Here is a 23622-nt window from a genome sequence, read left to right on the forward strand (position 1 = left end):
CCTCTCACGGGCTCTAAAACAATAATGCCCCAGGATGCTGTGGCGGAACGATGGAGCGGCCCTCTGCCCTCTGGGGCCGCTCTAGAACCACTGTTCCACTGTTGGGCCCCCAGACGCCCACACTCACCGGGCTACTTTGGCGGGGGCTCCTCGTCGTTCCCGCGCTGCTCCTCGAGGCGGCGGCTCCCTTCACTGGCTGCGGGGCTCTCCCTTTACTCTGGGAGCCTCGCGGCCCAGGATGCTGTGGCGGAACGATGGAGCGGCCCTCTGCCCTCCGGGCCGCTCTAGAACCACTGTTGGGCCTCCAGACGCTCACACTCACCGGGCTGCTTTGGCGGAGGCTTCTAGTCGTTCCCGCGCTGCTCCTCGAGGCGGCAGCTCCCTTCACTGGCTGCGGGGCTCTCCCTTTACTTTGAGAGCCTCGTGGCTGGACTTCTCTCTCCTCTCACTCCCCAGGGCTCTCCCACGCTCTTGGGAGCCCGGGGGTTGGGTGGGGGGGTTGCGGCGGCAGAACTCTCCGGAATCGGCAGCTTCCAGAGGAGGCGGGGTGGGCTCCCTGCCTCTTCCTGTGGTCCCGCAGTCCCTCCCTCGGCCTGCCTGACTTCCGGTTCGGGAGCCGGGGGCAAACTAGGGGTAGGCACCCTCTCTAATTTAAAATAACAGATGCCTTACCTTAATCACAAAAACGGAGCATACATACCGGGCAAAGGCTGAGACAACAGCCACGAGCCAAGCACGACGGTACACTGAGACGACAGGGGACGAAGACGACAGCCACGCACAACATAACACGGAGACGACAGGCACAAAGACGACAGCCACGCACAACGATAGAATCAGCAAACGAATCAGCAACAGAAATCGCGCAGTCCATCTGTGCAACACACACGTTCCAAATGACAAAAACATGGCTTGAAAAAACAAAAAAACAAACGCCCACTGCCCCATGACGGTAAATAGGGGGTGGGGCTAAAAAAATACAGAAACGCCCACGAATCTGCTCCGACAATGATTGGCATTATTCTCTTCCAATGGCTTGCCTCCATTTATGGAGCTAGCCAATGGAAGAGAGAGGCGGGTTCAACCCCACTACTGTTAAAACAAAATTTCTCGAGCTGCGCGACTCTGCTGCGCAGTGTAACGCCAGTCGAGACCTAAAAAGTAGTCTTAAGTAATTATCCATATTCTGAAGAGTTTACAATCCATTTGCTTGACTGCAAAGTAATTTATATGCTCCTACAAAACCAGTACACACTGTATCTGAAAAGTATCACTGTTTTTAAAGTATCTGCCACTGAGAATCTTTGCTCTAGTGATGTAAATCACAAAGTGTAAGAAAGTGACGCTATATATCTGGACGAAAGTCAGGTACACTGTGTATAGAATCTCCAATCCCCAGAGGTATAACAGAGGTTAAAGTCAGTCTGACCTTACTCTCTAAAGTGGTAGCTTGGTCGAGCAGTAAGGCAGTACCAGAGGACAGTGTAAAGCATTCGTTGTACACACTCAGTCTGCAAAAGGTTTCCCACACTCAAGAACTGAACTCTAGGCCAATTGTTTTTATATCCAAAGATATAGTTGTTTTATTTTAGTACCAACAGGTATCAAAATATCCTTTTCTCAATATGAGTGACTTTAGGTTATTACTTTGCAGAACCGCAATAAACTTGGTAAATACAATAGTTACTGGGGTTGCAATAGGCAATACAATTCTAAACACAATTTAACATTGAGCTCAATGGGTTTGTCTACATAAATGCAGTTGATTACTTCCAGGATTACTTTTCTAACCACAGGACTGGATCCTGGATTCAGTCCTGGGACCTAAGCTGTAAACAGTTAAGTAAAAGCTTTTTGGTTACAGTTGTAATTTTTAAAGGATATAAATGTGTTTTCAAAGTTGACACTTAAAAACTTTTCAGAGAAAAACTAGCAATGTTATCCTAAGGAAGGAAATTCAACTCACAGGTAAAGTAGGTTCTCGTTACTTTTGGGATCCAGTTCTGGCCTCCTAGGTTCAGCACTCAGACCTCTACCTAAGACAGGTAAGTAATTACGTTTCAGTAGTTGGTACGATTTCTAAAGAATATTTGTAGTTTGCAAAATCGACACTTAGATGAAATTTCTGAGAAAATCAGTTAATAGTTTCCTATGGAAGAAAATGCAGGTAACTGGTAAGTACGGTTAAGATTACTTTTGCGGTTCAATACTGAACTAGAAAGTAAATCACTGGCTTCTTTCCTGATCCCAGGTGAGTGTTTCAGTAATCGTTATTCGGCTGATTTTAGAGGAATTTCTTAAAGTTCCAAAAATCGACACTTAAAAGAAATTTCAGTGAAAACCAGTCAGTGTTAACCTATGAAAGGAAAGTGAGTGAGGTATCTGCTTTCAGGTGAGTACTCTACTTGTGAGGTTAAGGTTCTGGGCATAGACTCAGGAGTCTCCCAGGGTCAGAAAGGTACATTTATGCCGTCAGCGGCACAGGGGTATTCGGGTGCAGACCCAATGCAATCCAATGGAGGGTAGGGGGCCTTTGGTTGGTGGCTGCAAGCATGCAGGCCACTCTGCTGTGGGAGCTGAGCTCCTGGTCACTTACTCAGGGCAAGTGGTGGAGTAGGGTAGTAGTTGCACTTCCAGCGGCACTCGGGCGGGTGGGTGCAGGGTGCTTTTGAGCCGTCGGGCACTCTTTGTTATCCAGTGGTAAAGTTACAAGGTGAACAAAGGCTGCAGGCTCGGAGACGGAGATTCTTCGGGTGAGGCCACCACTTTGAGAGGTAAGTTGGGTTCTTGGAGAAGGAGAGTACCCCGAAGGAGGGCATCGAAGTCCGTGCAGCGCCGGGTGCAGGGGCGTCTTTGGGTGTCGGGAAATCTTACCCTCGCTGGTCGCGGTTGGAGGGGTCCCTGCTTCTGAGGCTGCAGGCGTCGTCTGGGTCTCCGAGGAGGGTCTTTAAGCACTGGACTTTGGGTACCAGTCGCCGGGGGGACGTTCTCGTGGTCTTGGGTCACGCTGGCACGGGCCGTGCTCGGCGGGTGCAGAGTGGGCTGGATTTGTGGTTCCTGGCTGGCACCTAAGGGTATGGCTGTTGGAGCAGAGCCTCTGCTCAGGGGAGTCCCAGTCTTTGAGAGGGTCAAGGCAGGCAGGTCCTCCGGGTTTTCCAAGGTTGCTGTCCGCAGGAGTCGTTGGGATTTAGCAGGGGGCAGGTTCCAGGGTCGACAGGCCGGTAGGGCTGGGGCCAAGTCAGTTGGTGTCGTCCTGTCAACAGCTGCACGGAGGGTTTACTTCTTCTTGATCTTCTTTCTTATCGGGATCTGAAGAAGGAAGGTTCAGGGTGCCCCTAAATACTGAATTTAGGGGTGTTACAGGTAGAGCAAGGGCATGGACCAAACTGTCCCTCTGCTGGGGTGTGTACACCCCCTAGTCTTCTCCTCTCCTGTGGGAGGGCGGCAGGGGCCTAGCTGTGATTGGGCAGGGCTCCCCATCTTCAAGATGGCTGGAGCCCGGGGTCGTGCTTCACCTTGCCTCTTCCACCTGAGGGGTGGGGTTGGCACAGGCTGGCACACCCCCTTCCTGACCTAGGGTTTCCCGCCAGTCTTTCTGCCATAGTGGGGGTCAGAACTGGTGGGGGCCAGTTGTGGAGTACAGCAAGTGGTCTGGAGAAGTTTAGAGGCGGCTGTCCTTTGAAGCTTCCCCCTGCCTATCTTGGGGGAGGAGACCTAGCATCTTGCCCTGGTTGTGCATTGTTGCAGCCCAGGAGAGCGGGGGGCTCTTCACCCAGGGGTCCAGCAGCATGTCTGCTGTTGGGCAGCCTAGGCAGCCTCTCAGACCAGACATGGATTGTAGGTTAGGTTTTCAGGGGGCATCTCTAAGATGCCCTCTATTGCATTTTAAATTACATCCCACACTCTTCAGTGCAGGTTTAATGTGCTGAGGAGTTTGATATCATACTGGTTAGTCTTCTGTGTAGCTTTTATGGTGCTGTGGAGTTCGTAATGACGACCTCCCAGCACCATATACTCTTAATGGCATCACTGCACTTACAGTGCCCAGGAATGGCCCTGGGTACTGTAGGGGCACAGGGCTCGTGCACCTGTGCCCACACCACTGGCATAGGGCACCCTTCTAGATAGTTGACTGAGGTATGCCAGGGCAGTGGTTCTTGTGGGCGTGGCACACAGGGATGTATGCCATGTCGACTCTTGGTTTAGTACTGTACTTAAACACTCAGCCTGCAAAGGCAGTGTGTGGTGTCAGGGTACAGGGCCCCTAAGGGTGGCACAATAAGTGCTGCAGCCCTTTTTTTGATTACTCATCAAAACCTTTTGCGCTGCCTTGTGATGTTCCCCAGGGCTCTTCCCTAAGCCCCACACTGTTTAATGTTTGTCACCTCGCTGGCTCCGATTGTCAGGTCCTTTGGCTTTGATCTAACATCTTATGCAGATGACACACAAATTGTGGTGTCACTGTTACCAGGGAAGGAAGAAGGAATTGCCATGCAATTCCAGGATTGTATGCTGGCAGTGAGCGGAGGGATAGCTGACAACTGCCTCAAATTAAACACAGCTAAAACTGAGGTAATTGTATTTGGCGCAAAGGAGGACTTTTGGAGTCCTCGTTGGTGGCTGGAGGAGATGGGCTCCCCGCCTATACCAGTCGCGAAAGTGAAGAACCTGGGTGTCCTTATCGATGAGCAGCTCACCTTTAGGCCCCAGGTCAATGCCATAGCATTATCAGTATTTTTTACACTTAAAATGGTACGGAAGATTCTTACTTTCCTGCCTGAGAGCAGTAAAAAAAGTTATTACGGCATTAGTGTTGTCACGCCTAGACTACTGCAACAGCCTGCTTTTGAATGCCCAACAGGGGCTTCTTAATAAAATGCATGTGTTGCAAAATGCAGCAGCTAGACTGCTGACGGGCATACATGTCTCCATCTCCGCTGAAATGATCAAATTACGTTGGCTGCCAGTACGGAAGCGGATCTCTTTCAAAGCCTTATGTCTGGTCTTTAAGGCCTTGCAAGCCCAGGGGCCGGCTTGCCTGAAGCAGTACTTTCAATGGTATCTTCCGTCCAGACACCTACAGTCAGCTGGGCAATGCGTGGTCAAAGTTCCAGGTATAAAGAAGGCACGGTGGGGAGGCAGGAGCTTTGTTTTGGGGGCAACAAAGGCCTGGAATGCCTTGCCCGTTGCCCTGAGGAATATGACATACCTGATGACCTTTAGGAGAGGCATTTAAACCTGGCTGTTCACTCATTAACCCGATTCTGGCCTGATCCTTTAGGAGTATTCATTGAGCGCCAGGACACCTTCGGGTAACAGCGCACTCTATAAATGCAAAAATAAATAAATAAATTAGGTGTCTTCTTGGGTCACTATGCCCTGGGTACCTAGGGTGCCATCTACTAGGGGCTGACAGGTGGCCAGAGATGCCAATTGGGTTTTAGTTTCAACACAGTTTTTAGTGAAGGAACACCGGCCCTGGGCACCTGGTTCACAGAAGCCCAGGGAACACTCAGTCAAAGCACATCAGCAGTACAGCAAAAAGTGGGGGCATACCAATGCAAGAAAGATGGAACTTTCTCACACAAAGTAAGAACTTTTTATACAATCAATTGTTCTGGATTGTCTGAGTGACATTTTATGCCGTAGTGTGTACAACACATGCTTAACACTACCCTCTGATAAGCCAGGCTGCTCAACCACACTACCACAAAAGAGAGTAAATTATTATGTACTTTAGCCTCTGCAATGCCTTTGGGGTTCCACTGGACTCTCTGCACACTATACCTTACTTTTGTATAGTATATACAGAGCCATCTTCCTACTAAGTTGAACGAGTAATTCATGAATGAATAAAGGAATTCTTTAAACTAATTGATTTATTGTGTATGCATGAACTTATGTCCCCGAAATTTTGCAAAACTAAGGATTGTGGGCTTGGGGACTATTTCTACACTTGAAATAGCTTTTTATTTGTTACCCTATGAAAGTCTCACAAAAAGATTTCCATTTTTGGTCTAGATCAAATGTAGTCTGTCCCCGAAGGTAGTCACTAAATTGACAGTTCGGAGTTCATTAGTATTGTGTCCCTGGGGCACGTCGCTGATAATACCCATATAGAATATTTCTCCAAAACTACGCATTGTGCCAAGACCTCTGTCCTTTGAGACCATTCCCATCAGTCACTAGATGCTGAGAAGCACGTCTTTGATACATGTTTTGTCAATGTCTGTGCTAAATGTAAACCTCATGTACTTCAGGTTTTTTCATCTAAAACTGTTACGATTTAGTAAATGCTAACCAAGTTCATGATGTTTCCTTTATTGCAAATAACCATAGTTCAGTTATTTCAGTATTCAAAGCTGCATTGACTGCCGTTGATTAGTAAAAGTATCATCACTTCCAGAAGACTAGGGCTGTCCTTATTCAGATCTGTTTTTATAGTTTTCACATTGCCATACATCTGGTGGGTTTAGATGTGTTTTCACAAAAAATACATTCTCTTTTCATCTCCTTTTCAGCGGACTTATCTCAAGTGTGGCCAGAAGCAAATCAGCACTTTAGTAAAGAAATAGATGATGAAGCTAACAGCTACTTCCAGCGTATTTACAACCATCCACCACACCCGACCATGTCTGTGGATGAGGTGGGTTTTCTTCCCCTGATATACAGTGTAGATGTTTTTAATTGGGTGTTTAAATACACCCAACACTGATTTAATAACTAATCTTTACTGATCTGAAGTATATCTTGGATTTTGCCAGGATAATGGGCTCTCAGATTAAGGTGAAAGAGTGCAAAACGGACATATCCAATGTACAGAATGTTCTTCTACAGTTGTCTGAAGACTGTAGATGTTTTAATGTTGAATCCTGTCTGATGGTACTTTTTTTTGTATAAAGGTTAGGTTACTTTCACAAGTCTTGCTTTTCTCTTCTTAAAAAGGGACAGCGTTCCAACGAGGTAAAGTTGTAAAACAAAATTAATTTCCTTACTGATATACCTTGTTAATACAATTCTTAATTGGATAAGAGAACAGAAGGGTAGCCACATTGTATCAATTGGATGTAGTCAATATTGTATATGCATGTTATCAAACGGTATATAGTTACTTTTAGTACTCATACATTCATAAGTGAACACTAAAAATTATACTGACAACTTAAAAAGCAAAGAACCTAATAGTAAGTGACAGCAATAGCGGTAGACTCCACGATATGACCACTTGCTTTAACTTCAGACTTACCGATCGTTATGCCAATGTACGTAACTGTAGCGGAAAATGCCAAACCATGTTAAACCATCAGTTTTGCACTCGCTGCACCTGATGTGGTAAGTAGCTTTCTTCCATACTTCTACCTTTAGACTGTGTTGTTGGATTCTCTATAATGGAAGCAACGTATTTTTTCAGGTGCTTGATTTGATTACATTGGCTGCGGCGTGTGCAACCACCACTGTATTGCATCTCCTCTCTATTATGTAGGTATTTTGCTCCTGGTGCACACATTGATTTATGCTCCGTGTTGATTCTTGCTATTCAGTGAGTCTGAATTTTTTACTGCAAGCTAATATGCATTTCATCTTCAACACTCTACCCTTTACTTTACCTTTTTTTCTTTTTCCGTCTTTTTTCGGGTAATGGCTCCATCTTTTCTCTAAGTGCTTTCCTTGCCACTAATTGTAACATTGAGCTTCACCTTAAATATATGTTTTCGTGGCATGTGAGCTTTAGATCACATGCTATGCGTAGATCGCCATCTTGTGTTGGGTCCGGATATTTGTACTTTTTTTTTTTGTTCGAAGTCTCTCCAATCATGAGGTAGATGACTCCTCGTTTCGGTGATATGGGGCATGAGCATCAACTCCATCCTTAGATTGCTTTTTTCCACCATCGGGTTCGGATGTTAGAGGCATGTGGGCTGCTGAATTCATATCTGTGCATAGTCCGCCACCTAGTGTTGGGTCCGGATGATTGCACATTGTTGTCCTGGAAGAGTCTTCGAAGTATCACGAGATAGGTGGCTCCTCCCCTGGACTACAGTGCGCATGGGCATCGCCTCCATCCCCAGATTGTTTTTTTCCGCCATAGGGTTCGGATGTGTTTTCGGTTCCCTCCTTCGGAACCGATAGTTGTTCGATTTTACTTGAGACCAAAAGGTCTTTAGGCTGGGCGTCGGTATAGTTGCTTTCGGGTTCTCTTACTGACTCTCAGCTCCAATCTCCTACTGCCCTTCCACGTGCTTCGACGCGGACGGGCCTACACTACCGCATTTGCTATGGAGCGGACTCCATTCAAGAAGTGTCCGCTATGTCACTCGAAATATTCGCACCTCGACGTGCACCCCGTGTGCAACACATGCTTGTCACCGGATCACCGTGAAGACACCTGCATGGCGTGTTAAAAGTTTAGGAGTAAGAAAACTTTGAAGATTCGCCGTGCTAATCGACTCCAGGCACAGTTGTCGGCTTCGGCACCCCCACCTGATGACATCTTTCAGGAATCGATCGAGGAGGAGGACGACGTACAAGAGTCGGACTCTGGCCCCGCGTCCGAGGAAGAGACCTACGACGCGGACGAGGAGGCCTGCGACGAAGTCTCCGGTGAGGTAGGGGACGACGAACTGATTTGTGCCACGATGGGAGATAGCTCAGAGGAAGAGCATCCCCAACCGGACTCCGGGGTTTCCCCCCGTCATACGGCCCAGGTCGAGGGATCGCCTTCGGGCCTTACCCGAGATCTTACTATAAGTCCTACGTCCCCGCCTCCGGGCCCGGTCACGGACATTTCTAGCAAGAAACCGAAAGTGAAGCCAACCGGTCCCGCACCCTCGGATGCGAAACCGAAACCGAAACTGGCGTTGGTAAAGAAGGTTCTGGAGGCGTCAACTTCCACGAAACCCAAAATGGCCGACTCGAAGAGCCACGCCAAGATGGCCGACCACAAGAGCCGCGCCAAAATGGCCGACCCGAAGTCCTCTGGGTCGGCACCGAAGGTGAAGACTTCCGACGCGGCTGCGTCGGCACCGAAAGGGGTCGCGGACCCGAAGACGGCTTCGAAGAAGCGTCACGCCGACGGTGCGACAGGCCAGGGGGCGTCGGCACCGAAGAAGAGGTCTGCCGGCGACCGGGCTCTCGGAGACGAAGAGTCGCTCGAGACGGTTCAGCCCTCGGCATCCCTTACAAAGAAGGTGGGAGAATCCTTGAAGCGGATCCAACAGTCCACTGTGGTTCCCAGCCAGGACACTGTCGTGCCTAGGCCCACGCCGAAGCCTGCCAAGGAACAAACGCCCATCCGTTTTACCCTTCCTCCCAAGTCGGCGCCGAAGGCCTTCGCGCCTAAGCAGGGCGGACATTCTCAGGAAGTATTGACGCCGAAAGCTGCCTTGGTGGTGTCGAAGCTTCGGCTCCAACCGCTCGCGGTGGAGGAACGTCGAGAGGTGACCATCGACGCCAACACCGGAAAATTGTCGCTCCTCAAACGAAAGATTACATCGGAGCCGCCATTGGAACCTTTTAGGATTCCACTTAAGAGCAAAAAGTACTCTGCGGACTCTTCGGCTCTGATGGAACCTCTGTCTCCACAAGCCATGGAACGCTCGCCGGCCCATTCCCCAGTGCCTGATGTGGACGAGGAGTACGACGAGTACAACTATCCTGCGTACTCGGATCCGGAAGAGGAGCAGGTGCCCTGGACGGCAGGAGGCGACACGGATGACCTGCAGTCAGGCCAGGACACTCAACTTTTCGCCGCGAAGACGTCCCCGACGGAGGACTCGGCGGCGTTTAATGCATTAATAGAGAGAGCTGCAGCGAACCATGACGTCGAACTGCACTCAGACCCTGTGGATGCGGACTTCTTAGTCGACACCTTCTCGGTAGCCGAAAAGCAAGTCAAGACGCTACCTATGCTCAAAGGGGTGCTGAAGCATGCACAGGAGGTATTCAAGGAGCCCACCCGGGCGCGGGTGGTCAACCCTCGCATCGACAGGAAGTATAAGGCGGCGCCCACGGATCCCACGTATATTAAGGGACATTTGCCATTGGACTCCCTGGTGGTGTCCAACGCACGAAAGAGGGCGAATTCGCAGACTACTGGTGATGCTCCTCCCCCAGACAAAGAGTCAAAAATCTTTGAGGCATCAGGCAAACGCATTGCTGCACAGGCAGCAAACATCTGGAGGATCTCTAACACCCAAGCCCTGCTTGCACGTTATGATAGGGCCCATTATGACACATTAGAGGCCATCCTACAACACTTGCCTGACCAATACAAGGAGGCGGGGGAGATGCTCATTCAGGAGGGTAAACTCATTACTAATGCATCCATCAAATGTGCCCTAGATGTAGCAGACACTGCCTCCAGGGCTATCAATACAAGCGTGTTACTTAGACGCCATGCCTGGCTTCGAATTTCTGGGTTCAAGCCCGATATACAAACCACATTACTGGGTCAAACGGTGAATCCTGACCATCTGTTCGGCCCTGAGGTGGATGCCTCCCTAGAAAAAATGAAGAAAGATACCGAAACTGCCAAGTCTATGGGGGCTTTACAAAGTCAGCAGTTTCGGGGTGGTTCCTTTCGCCGCTCCAATTCAAGAGGCACCTCAAGAGGCCAGGCATCCCAGCCCACGCAATACTACAAGGGTAACACCCAGTCCTCGTATAACAACAACAAGGGCAGGGTTGGCTACAGAGGCAATAATATCAAAGGCAGAGGACGTGGAAACAATGCCTCCAGGTCCACCGCCTCCAACAAGCAGTGACGTCTTGTCACTTCCCCCCGATCACACAACACCTGTCGGGGGGAGACTACAGCAGTTCCTGCCGGCGTGGAGGTCCATCACCACGGACAGGTGGGTGAGGTCTCTTATCCAGTACGGGTACTGTCTAGAACTTACGTCCATTCCACCGGACATACCGCCAAGAGGCCGTGCTATGTCCGACGAGCACTTGACCTTGTTGCAGCAAGAAGTACTAATCATGCTGCAAAAAGGGGCGATAGAGCTCGTTCCATTGCAAGAACGGGGAACAGGGGTTTACTCCCTGTATTTTCTAATCCCCAAAAAGGACGGATCACTCAGGCCGATCCTGGACCTCAGGCCCCTGAACTGGTACATCAACTCAGAGCACTTCCATATGCTCACATTGCAGCAGGTGCTTCCCCTGCTTCAACGGGGGGACTTCCTAGCAACGCTGGATCTGAAGGATGCCTATTTCCATATTCCCCTGCATCCTTCACACAGAAAGTATCTCAGATTCAAGATCTTAGACCAGCATTACCAGTTCAGAGTCCTGCCGTTCGGGGTCACCACGGCACCAAGGGTTTTCACCAAATGCCTAGCGACTGTAGCAGCGCATCTCCGTCGCCAGCACGTCCATGTCTTTCCATACCTAGACGACTGGCTTATTCAGGCAAAGACGGAACAGCAGTGCGTAGACCACGTGTCACGCACCATTCACCTCCTGCACGATCTGGGATTCTCTCTGAACTACCCAAAGTCCCATCTCCAGCCCGCCCACGTGCGACAGTATCTGGGCGCGACGATCAACACTCTGGCGGCCACTGCGCAGCCGAGTTCAGTGAGAATCGCCGGTATCCAGGCGCTGATCCAACGATTCAGACCCCAGACCTCGCTTCCAGCGAGGGTGTTCATGCAGTTGATAGGCATGATGGCCTCCTGCATCTCCATTGTCCCGCACGCGAGACTACATATGCGTCCGCTTCAGGAGTGCCTGGCACGTCAGTGGACTCAGGCTCATGGGCAACTGACAGACCTAGTGTTGGTGAGCGGTCGGGCGTACAACTCTCTGCATTGGTGGAATCCACAAAACCTTTGCAAGGGCCGACCATTCCAAGAGCCTGTCCCACAGATCATCCTGACAACGGACGCCTCTCTCCAGGGATGGGGAGCGCATGTACTCCATTACACGGTGCAGGGACTATGGACACTTCAGCAAAGGAAGATGCACATCAATGTATTGGAACTGATGGCAATCTTCATGGCCTTAAAGGCGTTCAAAGTACATCTGTGCAACAAGGTCGTGTTGATCCGGACGGACAACATGACGGCCATGTACTACATCCAGAAGCAAGGAGGAACACACTCTCCACAGCTGTCTCATCTGGCTCAGAGCATGTGGAAGTGGGCCATTCAGAGGAACATCTTCCTCATGGCAGAACATCTCCCAGGCAAGGACAACCAGATGGCGGATCTGCTCAGCAGGCACAGCCATCAGATGCACGAGTGGGAGTTACATCCATCAGTACTCCAACCGTACTTCCAAAGGTGGGGTCATCCAGAGATAGACCTGTTCGCCACAAAGGAGAACGCAAAATGCCAAAGCTTCGCCGCCAGGTTCCCACACCCCCAATCACAGGGCAATGCGATGTGGATGAACTGGTCAGGCAGATTTGCGTACGCTTTTCCCCCAGCACCTCTGATACCGCTGGTGGCACGCAAGCTCAGGCAACACTCGATGACGCTCATCCTGGTTGCTCCAACGTGGGCTCGCCAACCATGGTACACCACGTTTCTGGAACTCTCCGTGGTACCGCATCAACGGCTTCATCTCACTCCCAGCCTTTTGACGCAGAGCCATGGCGACATTCAGCACCCAGATCCGCAACAGCTCAACCTGGCGATCTGGCTCCTGAAGTCCTAGAGTTTGGCTACCTCAATCTTCCTCCCGACTGCATGGACATCATTCGGGAGGCGAGAAAGCCCACTACTAGAGCTTGTTATGCGGCTAAATGGAAGAGGTTTGTCGTCTACTGCGTGGAGCACAGCATTGACCCGCTAGACGCTTCCATTCAAAACATCATATGTTACCTCTTTCACCTGTATCGGTGTAATCTTGCCTACTCTTCCATCCGCATTCACCTGTCGGCTATGGCAGCATACCTCCAAAATAGGCAACACCTGTCACTCTTTAAGGTCCCTGCTATCAAGGCTTTTCTGGAAGGACTCAAAAGAGTCATTCCACCAAGGACTCCACCAGCTCCGGAATGGAACCTCAATGTGGTTCTTACAAGGCTGATGGGTCCCCCCTTTGAGCCACTACACTCTTGCGAACTGCAGTTTCTGACCTGGAAGGTGGCTTTCTTAGTAGCAATCACATCGCTACGGAGGGTTAGCGAACTGCAGGCGCTCACCATCCAAGAACCTTTCTTCCAGGTACATGCCAACAGGGTGGTGCTCCGCACTAACCCTAAATTCTTGCCCAAAGTGGTCTCACAGTTTCACATAAACCAAACTATTGAATTGCCGGTGTTCTTCCAAAACCCAGAGACGCTGGCGGAGCGGATGCTCCACACTCTTGATGTGAAGAGGGCCTTGATGTATTATGTGGACAGGACAAAAGATTTCCGCAAAACCAAACAACTTTTTGTTGCTTTTGCCACTCAACACAAGGGAAATGCAATCTCCAAAGCAGGAATAGCTAGATGGATAGTAAAGTGCATTCAGATCTGCTACGCTAAAGCAAAGCGCACTCTCACTATACCACCGAGGGCCCACTCCACTAGGAAGTTGGGGGCCTCTATGGCATTCTTAGGTAACATTCCCTTAGAAGACATCTGTAGAGCAGCCACATGGTCTACCACTCATACTTTCACTAAGCACTACTGTGTAGACGTGCACTCAAAACAACAGGCAGCTGTTGGTCAGGCTGTTCTAAGAACGCTTTTTCAGACTGCTGCAGCTGGCACGGGCGGCCGCCGCTAATGGAGGGACTGCTATGTATTCTATGCACAGATATGAATTCAGCAGCCCACATGCCTCGAACTGCAAATGCTACTTACCAGTATGCATCTGTTCTTGGCATGTAGGGCTGCTGACATTCATATCGCCCACCCTCCTCCCCGGCGCCTGTAGCAGCTGCAGTATGTATTCATATACAAACATATGCTCATAGCATGGTCATCACTCACTTCTTCACTCCATCTCTGCCTATGGCTAAAAACAATCTGGGGATGGAGGCGATGCCCATGCGCACTGTAGTCCAGGGGAGGAGCCACCTATCTCGTGATACTTCGAAGACTCTTCCAGGACAACAATGTGCAATCATCCGGACCCAACACTAGGTGGCGGACTATGCACAGATATGAATGTCAGCAGCCCTACATGCCAAGAACAGATGCATACTGGTAAGTAGCATTTGCAATCTATTGCTGCGCTCCAGTTTGGCACAGTTATCAGAGCCTTCAACGCAGAATCCACTACCCTAGACTTTATCGGTCGCGGTTCCCTATTCGACGCGTATCGTCTCACCTCGGAAAACCCTCAATCGGGAAAATGGTGGCAGGCCTTTGGCCCTACACACGCCAACCTCTCTAGCAGTCGATGGAACGGACTCCCTTCAAGTTCTGTCCTGGGTGTCGTGCTAAATTTCCACGCACCGACTTGCACAAAGTGTGTTACCTCTGCTTGTCTCCGGAAAACGACTAGGAAGAATGCGTATCGTTTCGATCGAAAAAGACACTTTGTGACAGTCTGGCTTGGCGCCACGAAATGCAACACCAGAGCGGCTCAGCACCGGACATCTGCGATGAAGATTCCGACACAGAACATATAGCTGAGAAGGAAGAACATATCTCCGTGTCTGAAGCCGACTAAGAAATGGAAGAAGAGGAGCGTGTTTCTTCGGGTAGGTGTACCGTGAGTAAAGATAACCCTTTGCCCCCTCAAAAACCAAAGACTCTGGTCCCTCCTGTCTTCGGGCCAAGGTCGGCACCGACAAAGTTTCCAACGCCCCGCCCTTTGGCCCGGCTCCGAAACAGAAAGAGAAGCCTTCTTTTTCGGGCTCAAGCCGACCCCACTACGGTGCCGACCCAACACCTTCGTCGCCTAAACCAAAATTCAAACATGTGTTGGTCACAATACCACTGTTGCTGAAGATTCCACCTTCGACAACGAAAGGCACAAAGCCGAAACCTTCGACGCCGAAACTGGTTACTAAGGAGAAAGACACTCAGTCTAAAGAACCTCGGCCCGATGCCCCGTTTTCAAATCCGAAGCAGAAAAAAATTGTGATCAACCCTGAAACAGGACAGATTCATGCTACTTTTCCAAAGAAACAGAATATAAACCTACCTGAGGACTACCACATTCCTCTAAAAAGGAAGTGTGAGTACTAACCCTTCACCCCATTACATTCCACCTTTCTCCCACTGATCCCAATTTACTTATCACACCATCAAATTCACCACCACTTTCATCTGACCCACAGGATGAAGGGGATGAGGATCAGAATAGGCTGAAGGACAGATCAGAATAGGCCACAAGACACTGACCCTTGGGAGGCTCATCATACTGACCCAAACGCAGACAATGACCCTGATTTGTATCGCTCCAGACCCTCCCCACCTGATGACAATATTTGGTACATTGAGTTCCTTAACAGGGCTGCTCAATTTCATGGAGTAGAGCTCCATAAAGAGCCTTTAGAAGAGTATTTCCTCTTCGAAACGCTTACTACTTCCCAAAGTGTTACTCATACCTTACCAATGCTCAAAGGCATGCTAAACACACGGATGAGGTATTTAAAGAACCTGTAAGGGCCAGAATATTTACCCCCAGGGTGGACAAAAAATATAAATCTGCACCCACAGACCCTGTTTACATTAAAGGCCAGCTGGCCTTAGACTCTCTTGAAGTCTCCAACACTTGCAAGAGAGCTAACTCACAAACCACAGGTGAGGCTCCTACTCCTGAAGCTTATTGATGCCTTGGGCAAAAGAGTGGCTTCACAGGCAGCAAATCGCTGGTGCACTTTAACTCTCAACCTCTGTTGGCTCGTTATGATAGGGCTCATTACGAGTTAGAGAAATTCATACAATATTTACCGGATGAACACAAATTTAAGGCTAATGACCTTATCCAAGAAGGTCAACTTATCACCAATACATCCATCGGTTGTGCCCTAGATGCAGCAGACACAGCAGCTCGTGCAGTGAACACCAGCGTAACCTTAACGCAGGCATGCTTGGTTGAGAATATCAGGCTTCAAGCCGGAGATGCAAACCTCCCTCCTTGACCAACCGTTCGACAAGAAACATCTCTTTTTGGCCAGCGGTTTATACTTTGCTGGAAAAGATGAAAAAGGACAGAGGTTGCAAAGTCCATGGGGGCTTAAACATTACCTGCCACCAGCGGTTCCTTTTGCCATGGTGGTTCCAAAACCATATCCACCTAAAATCCCTCCTCTTATAAGAGAAACAACCAATCCCCTTCAAGCGATTTCAGAGGAGGTTTTAGAGAAAATAATGGTAAGGGAAGAAGCAGAGGTAACTCCACACACTTCCCCCGCAAACAGTGACTTCCTTCCGCTATCCCCGATCATTCCACCCCTGTCGGGAGACTTCTATCTCAATTCGTACCTGTCGTGAATTCAATCACCTCAGACAAGTAGGTACTACAGATTATCCAATATGGTTACTGCCTGGAGCTTAGACACTCCCCCCAAATATTGTTCCAAGATCACATGCAATGTCACCAGAGTATCTTGCCCTTGTGAAGCAAGAACGTATCTCTCTCTAGGAAAAACACGCTATAGAGCCAGCCCCATTGCAGAGGACCGGGGTATACTCCCTGTATTTTCTAATTCCCAAAAATAACTGCTCTCAGGCCCTTACTAGACCTCAGAAAACTAAATCTGTACATTCAGTTGGATCACTTTCACATGGTCACACCAACAGGTGATCCCACTCCATCAAATGAGACTTTCTGTCCACTCTGGACTTAAAGGATGCCTACTTATATATTCCCATTCACTTTGCTCACAGAAAATCTCAGGTTTTTGGTGGACGGCTAAGATTGACAATTCAAAGTTCTCCAATTAGGAGTAACTACAGGACCCAGGGCTTTCACCAAATGCCTGCCATGTTGTCGCAGCTCATCTAAGACAGCATGTTCATGTCCTCCCCTGCCTAGACGATTAGCTAATAAAAGGCAACTTGCAGCAAAGCTGCTACGCCACACTCTAAAGACAGTCCAACTGCGTCACCGCCTTGGGTTCACTGTAACCCTAACCAAATCTAATCTCCAACCGTCCAACACACAAGTGTATCTAGGAGCTACAATAGACACTCGGAAAGCTCTAGTGTGTCCCAACCCAGTCAGAATCTGCAACATGCAGACTCCAATATCTGTTTTAGCCTCAACACTCGTTACCAGCTCGAGTGTTCATGCAGTTGCTAGGAATGATGGAGTCTTGCATTTTAGTCGTTCCTTACGCAAGACGCCAAATGTGTCCCCTACAGGAATGCTTGACACGTCAGTGGAACCAGGCTCAAGTCCGGTTATCAGATCCTAGTGTTGGTGGATGGCCGCACCCATCGCTCTGTTCACGACATCGGCCTAAGGGGGACGGTGCTCAGATGGTTTTCATCTTTTCTGGAGGGCCGCCGCCAGACGGTCTGGGTTTCCCAGAGCTCCGCCGAGATGCCGCCATTGGGAGTTGGGGTTCCACAGGGGTCTGTGTTGAGCCTGACATTGTTCAACATCTTTGTCCCCCATGGCGGCAGCGGTGGAGGCTTACGGAGCCCAGATCGTGTCCTATGCCGACGACACGCAACTCCTTTTCACATGTGCTAAAGACCAGCCATTTGATGGGGAGAGAATACAGGACTGTCTGGATATGGTCTTTGGCTGGTTCCAGCGGAACAGTCTAAAGGCCAACTCCAGTAAGTCGGAGGTGTTATTCTTCGGCTGTGTCACCGATCCCGAGTGGCGGCAGTGGTGGCCGGCCGCCATGTGTCCTCCGGCACAATCTTCCTTGGTGGCCAAAAATCTTGGCGTTAAGCTTGACAACAAGCTTTCTCTCAGATCGCATGTTCTTGGCCTGGCCGGCACCTGTTTCGGCATTCTGAAAATGCTCCGCAAGTTTCTTCCACTACTTTCTGCGGAGCATAGACGGATTACGGTGCAGGCGCTTATCGGATCCAGGCTAGACTATGCCAATGCCCTTTTCCTAGGTCTTCCAGACTACTTGGTCCAGCGTCTGCAGGTGACACAGAACTCTGCAGCGCGCGCAATCTTTGGTCTGCATAGACGCGCATGGGCGTCTGGTCTTCTGCGGACGCTGCATTGGCTCCCGATCCGAAAGCGGATCATGTTCAAATCCTTGACGTTGGTGCATAAAGCTCTGTTTGGCTCAGGCGCAGGATATTTACAGAAGAGATTGGCCTTCTATCGCCCTGCCCGCACATTGCGTTCGGAATCTCTTTTCACGGCTGTGGTTCCACGCGTGAGGAAGGCCCGGATCGGGGGGCGCTCCTTCAGCCTCAAGGCCTCCCAGCTGTGGAACTCGCTCCCACTGGAACTTCGCAGCACTTCCAATTTGCTTCAATTCAGAAGGAATTTGAAGACCTGGCTTTTTAATCTTTCTGTTTAGGTGGATTTTCTTCTCTGTTTCTTCTGGGTTTTAGTTTTTCCTGTTATGTTGTTATACACTGTAGCTGTATGTGGAAAGCGCCGGGACACTCTTTTAGAGTAGCCGAGCGCTATATAAACACATTTTAACATAACATAACATAACAGTGGTGTCGAAACATAAAAAAACTTTACAAAGGGGGCCTTTCCTCGAACCAGTTCCACAGATAGTGCTAACAGCATATGCATCACTCACTGGTTGGGGAGTATCTTTAAGACGGACCATTCAGGGCATGTGGACTCTGCAACAAAAACAACTCCACATAAACTACCAATTTTTCTAGCATTGAAAGCATTTCAACTTCATCTAGTAGGCAAAGCTGTTCTAACTCGTTAAGACACTATGACAGCAATGTACTACATACAAAAACAGATGGGGGGGGCACACACTCTCCAGCTCTCCCAACTAGCCCAGAGCTTCTTGAATCTGAAAGCGACACGTTAGTGATAGATTCCTTACCTTAGAATATCCTTAGGCGTCAGACTGGATCCGGAAACTTTTGCGTAGCAGTACCCTTGGGCGTAGTCTGCGGCTCCACGTCCGTCTGCATCGTGGGCGCCGTGATGACGTCGTCTGAGTACTTAGACGCCGCCTCCGCGTGCTGACGTCAGTTCTTCTTTTTTCCGCGCCAGCAAGAGCAGATCTGGGAAAAAGCAGTGACCCGTAGTCAATTTTTGACTAACTTTTTTGGATCTTTTTGATCATTGTTCGAAGTCTGGTTGACTCCGATCGGTGCCGTAGGGATGCCTGGTTTCAAGCACTGTGAGGATTGCGACCGCACGATGTCCGTCACGGATCCGCACCACCTGTGCCTAACTTGTCTGGGCGTCAACCACGACGACAAGGCCTGCTCCGACTGCCGGGCCCTCTCTTCGAAAGCCAGGCGGGAGCGGTCCCGCAGGTGACTCTAACTCCGGTAGCTGGCCCCGCGCCGCGTGAGGTCCGGGTCCCACGGGAGGTCGAGGGGACGGAGCCGCCACCACTCCTCTGGGTCCAAGTCGTCAGGTAAGAAGCACAAGAAGTCGGAGGCGTCATCGCTCTTCTGACTCCCCCCGACGATCGCGCGATGCGGCAAGGGGTTCGGGTGACACTGCCCACGCGACTCCTTCGGAGTCGTGGGCGTCTCTACCTGCCCCACACCCTCCGGTCCCTGGGCAGAACGTGACGCTGGAGGATATCGAGCGCTTCCTCATGGCCATGAGGTCCCTTTCTCCTCCGGGCTCCGCGGCGCCTCCGGACCCAGCGGACCCGTCTCGGGCCCCTAGCGGGTCGAGGGCTTCGGCCTGACGCCGTCGGGTGCTTAGGCGCCGGCACCTTCGGGCCCGGCGCCGCAAGGTCAAGCGGTCCCGACGCCGCCAGCGCCTTCGGGCCTGGTGTCGCGGGACCCCACTGGTCATTCATCGGGCTCTGGATCGTCACCGGTGGACCTTACGACCCCCCCGGCGTCGGTCCGTCTGGTGTCACCCCGGCGCCGTCCTCGGGCGGCGCCGGCCCCGATGCCTCCATCGCTCCTGGTCCGTTGGGCGTCGCTTTCGACGCCGTTTGGAGATTTCCACTTCTACGAACAGGCCCCATTGATTGACAACCCTGAGTATCAGGAGATGGGTGATGAGGAGGATTGGGAGGGGTCTGAGGACCCGCTCACCAAGGAGTGTCAGTCTTATGAGGACTGGGCAGGAGACCTTGGGGAGGCCAGTGGCCTGGACACCTCTCCAGACACTGGTTTTGTCTCCCCTCCTACCGTGGCTTCGGAGGAGGGGGCAACATATGGTGTGGTGTTGACGAGGGCTGCCAAGGCCCTGGGCCTTGAGCTCCCCGCCACGGTCGTGAGGACTAACCTCCTCACTGAGGTCCTTAAACCGCAGTCAAGCTCGGCCGAGCCTCTGCTGCCCTTTAATGATGCCTTGACGGACGTTCTTTTGGGCACTTGGTCCAGGCCTGCTACGGGTTCGCCCGTAGATAGGAACGTGGCCAGACGCCACCGCCCGGCCCCGGGCGACCCATATTTCCTGTCCACCCACCCTACTTCCGAGAGTTCGGTCATCCAGGCCTCAAATTCCCAGACTGCATTCCCGTCGGCCCCGCCGGACAGGGAATCCAAGAGGTATGAGAATTATGGAAAGAAAATATTCTCCTCCCTTAGTGTGGGACTGTGGTCTTCACACAACGCCTGCCTCTTGGGCCACTACAGCCACTCTCTGAGGGAGACGGTGGCGGAAGTGCAGCCAGAGTGCCCGTTGGAGGTACGGGCCAAACTCGGCCAAGCCCTTGTGGAGGGCCGAGATGCAGCCAAATATTCTATACGGTGTGGGCTGGATACCACCGACTCGCTAGGCAGAGCGATGGCTACGACGGTGGCGGTCAGACGCCACGCCTGGCTGAGGTCCGCCAACTTTTCGGCAGATGTCCAGAACACTCTAATGGACATGCCGTTCCATGGCCGTCGCCTTTTTTGCGACAAGGCAGAACATGCGCATCTGAAAGAGACACGTTAGTGATAGATTCCTTACCTTAGAATATCCCCAGGCGTCAGACTGGATCCGGAAATTTTTGCGTAGCAATACCCCTGCGCGCTGGTAGGCGTCGTCTGCGGCTCCGCGTCCGTCGTCGGCGTCGTGAGCGCCGGGATGACGTCATCGGAGTATATAGACGGCGCCCATGCGCGCTGACGTCAGTTCTTCTTTTTTCCGCGCCAGCTAGCGCAGATCCGGAAGAAGCTCTACCCCCAGTCACTTTTTGACTGAAAACTTTTTGATCTTTTTGATCCTCTACTTAGTCGATTCTCGACTATCGGTGCCAGGGATGCCCGGGTTCAAGCCTTGCTCGAAGTGCGGCCGACTCATGTCGGTCACGGACCCCCATCGCCGGTGCCTGAAGTGCTTAGGCCTCGACCACGACGATCGAACCTGTGACGACTGCCGGGCCCTGACGTCGAAGGCTAGGCGGGAGCGGTCCCGCAAGCGTCTCGAGCTGAGGCAGTCGGCCCCGCGCCGCTCCAGGTCCCGGTCCCGGTCCCACGGGAGGTCGAGGGACAGGTCGCGAGGTCGGAGTCATCGACGCTCCGGGAGTGGTCACCGATCGTCTGGATCCAAGTCCTCAGGTAAGAGGCATGAGAGGTCGGAGCGACACCATCGGTCCTCCGACCCGCCCCGTCGCTCGCTCGACGCGACCGGGGGTTCGGGCGACACCGCCCACGCGGCTCCGCGGGAGTCGCAAGCGTCGCCGCCTGCCCCACACCTTCGGGTCCCTGGGCACGGCGCGTCGCAGGAGGAGGTCGAGAGGTACCTCATGGCCATGAGGGCCCTCCCTCCTCAGTCGGTTCCCGTGGCGCCTTCGGGCCGATCGGCTCCGTCTGGAGGTCCTTCCGGGTCGGGCGCTTCGGCCCCGACGGCGTCGGGTGCTTCGGGCCCGGCGCCGCTGGCGACTTCGGTCCCGGCGCCGCGCGACCTCGCTGGATCCGGCTCCGGATCCGGGACCTCGCCGGTCGACCTTACGACCTCACCGGCGCCGTCCCTTCAGGTGTCGTCCCCGGCAGCCGTAGTGGTTGCCGACCCCAATGCTTCCTACGGTCCGCCTCAGGCGTCGGAGGGGCGCCGCTGGGCGCCGATTCCGTCGGCCGTCGGAGAATTCTATCTCCACGAGGAGGCCCTGGCTGTTCATCCTGGTCTCCAGGAGCTGGGTGACGAGGAGCAGTGGGAGGGGTCCGAGGACCCTCTGGCACGGGATTGCCAGTCTCATCAGGACTGGACATTTGAGCTTGGGGAGGCCAGTGGTATTGACACATCGCCAGACACTGGATTTACGTCGCCCCCGACTGTGGCTTCGGAGGCGGGTTCTGCTTACAGTGTAGTGTTGACGAAGGCAGCTAAGGCCCTTAACCTTGAGCTCCCCGTCGCGGCCGTGAGGACTAATCTCCTCACTGAGGTACTCAAACAGCAGTCCGGCTCCGCGGAGCCCCTTCAGCCGTTCAATGAGGCCTTGTGTGACGTTCTACTGGGCACTTGGTCCAAGCCCGCCACAGGTCCCCCTGTGGATAGGAACGTGGCCAGACGCTACCGCCCGGCACCGGGCGACCCTTGCTTTTTGTCCACCCACCCCACCCCCGAGAGCCTGGTCATCCAGGCCTCCACTTCCCAGACCGCGTTCCCGACGGCCCCGCCCGATCGGGAATCCAAGAGATATGAGCAGTTCGGGAAGAAGGTCTTCTCGTCTGTGAGCCTAGGGCTCCGGTCAGTGAACACCAACTGTCTCTTGGGCCGCTACACCCACACTCTGTGGGACACGGTTGCGGAGGTGCTGCCACAATGCTCTGAGGAGGTCAGGGCTAAACTCAGCCAAACCCTTGCGGACGGCCGAGATGCAGCACGCTTTTCCATCCGGTGTGGGCTGGATACCACGGACTCACTGGGCAGGGCGATGGCAACGACGGTGGCGGTTCGACGCCACGCCTGGTTGAGGTCCGCCAATTTCTCGGCCGATGTCCAGGCTACTCTCCTGGACATGCCGTTTGATGGCCGTCGCCTCTTCGGCGACAAGGCAGACCATGCGCTGGAACGTTTTAAGGACTCCAGGGCCACGGCCAAGTCCTTGGGTCTTGCGGCCCCACGCCAGCAATCGGGTGCCTTTCGCTCCTTTCGTGGCCACGGAAGGGGCGCCCCACCACGGACCGTCAGCCACGCGCCGCAGAATGTTCAGCAACGCGGTGGCGGCCGTGGGAACCGCCGTGGCGGTGGTCGGGGACAGCGGCGAGGCCAGTCCACACCTCCCTCAGCAGCCCCCGCCTCAAAACCTTCCTAGTCCGAGTTTTCAGGCCCATGTGACGCCTGTGGGAGGCAGGGTTCGCCATCACCTCTCCCACTGGCATACAGTCACTTCGGACAGGTGGGTGCTGCAAATTGTCCGAAGGGGTTTCTCCCTCCCCTTCGAGTCTTCCCCTCCATCCATGCCACCTCAATGCCACCGTGTGTCGGGGGATCACTTGCGACTTCTGCAAGAGGAAGTTTCGGCCCTCTTGGCCAAGAGGGCCATCGAGCGCGTTCCTGGGCCAGAAGTAGGACGTGGCTGTTACTCCCACTACTTTCTGGTACCCAAGAAGGGCAAAGGGGGCCTACGCCCTATCTTGGATCTGCGGAACGTCAACGGCTTCCTCCGTACGGAGAAGTTCAAGATGCTCACTTTGGCTCAGGTCCT

General features: G+C 52.2%; 1 protein-coding gene across 11 annotated transcripts in view; it reads left to right on the plus strand.

Annotated features, from left to right (window-relative positions):
* Positions 1 to 23622, plus strand: part of CNOT1 (CCR4-NOT transcription complex subunit 1) — a 1684613-nt gene that overhangs the window by 687529 nt on the left and 973462 nt on the right. For all 11 annotated transcript variants that reach the window (XM_086945302.1, XM_086945307.1, XM_086945301.1 and 8 more), the window contains one exon: positions 6522 to 6646. In XM_086945302.1, the coding sequence (XP_086801428.1) occupies positions 6522 to 6646 (125 nt within the window). The remainder of the gene's footprint in view (positions 1 to 6521; positions 6647 to 23622) is intronic.

Source organism: Lissotriton vulgaris, chromosome 12 (genome assembly GCF_964263255.1).
Source record: "Lissotriton vulgaris chromosome 12, aLisVul1.2, whole genome shotgun sequence".
In the NCBI taxonomy this organism is placed as follows: Eukaryota; Metazoa; Chordata; class Amphibia; order Caudata; family Salamandridae; genus Lissotriton; species Lissotriton vulgaris.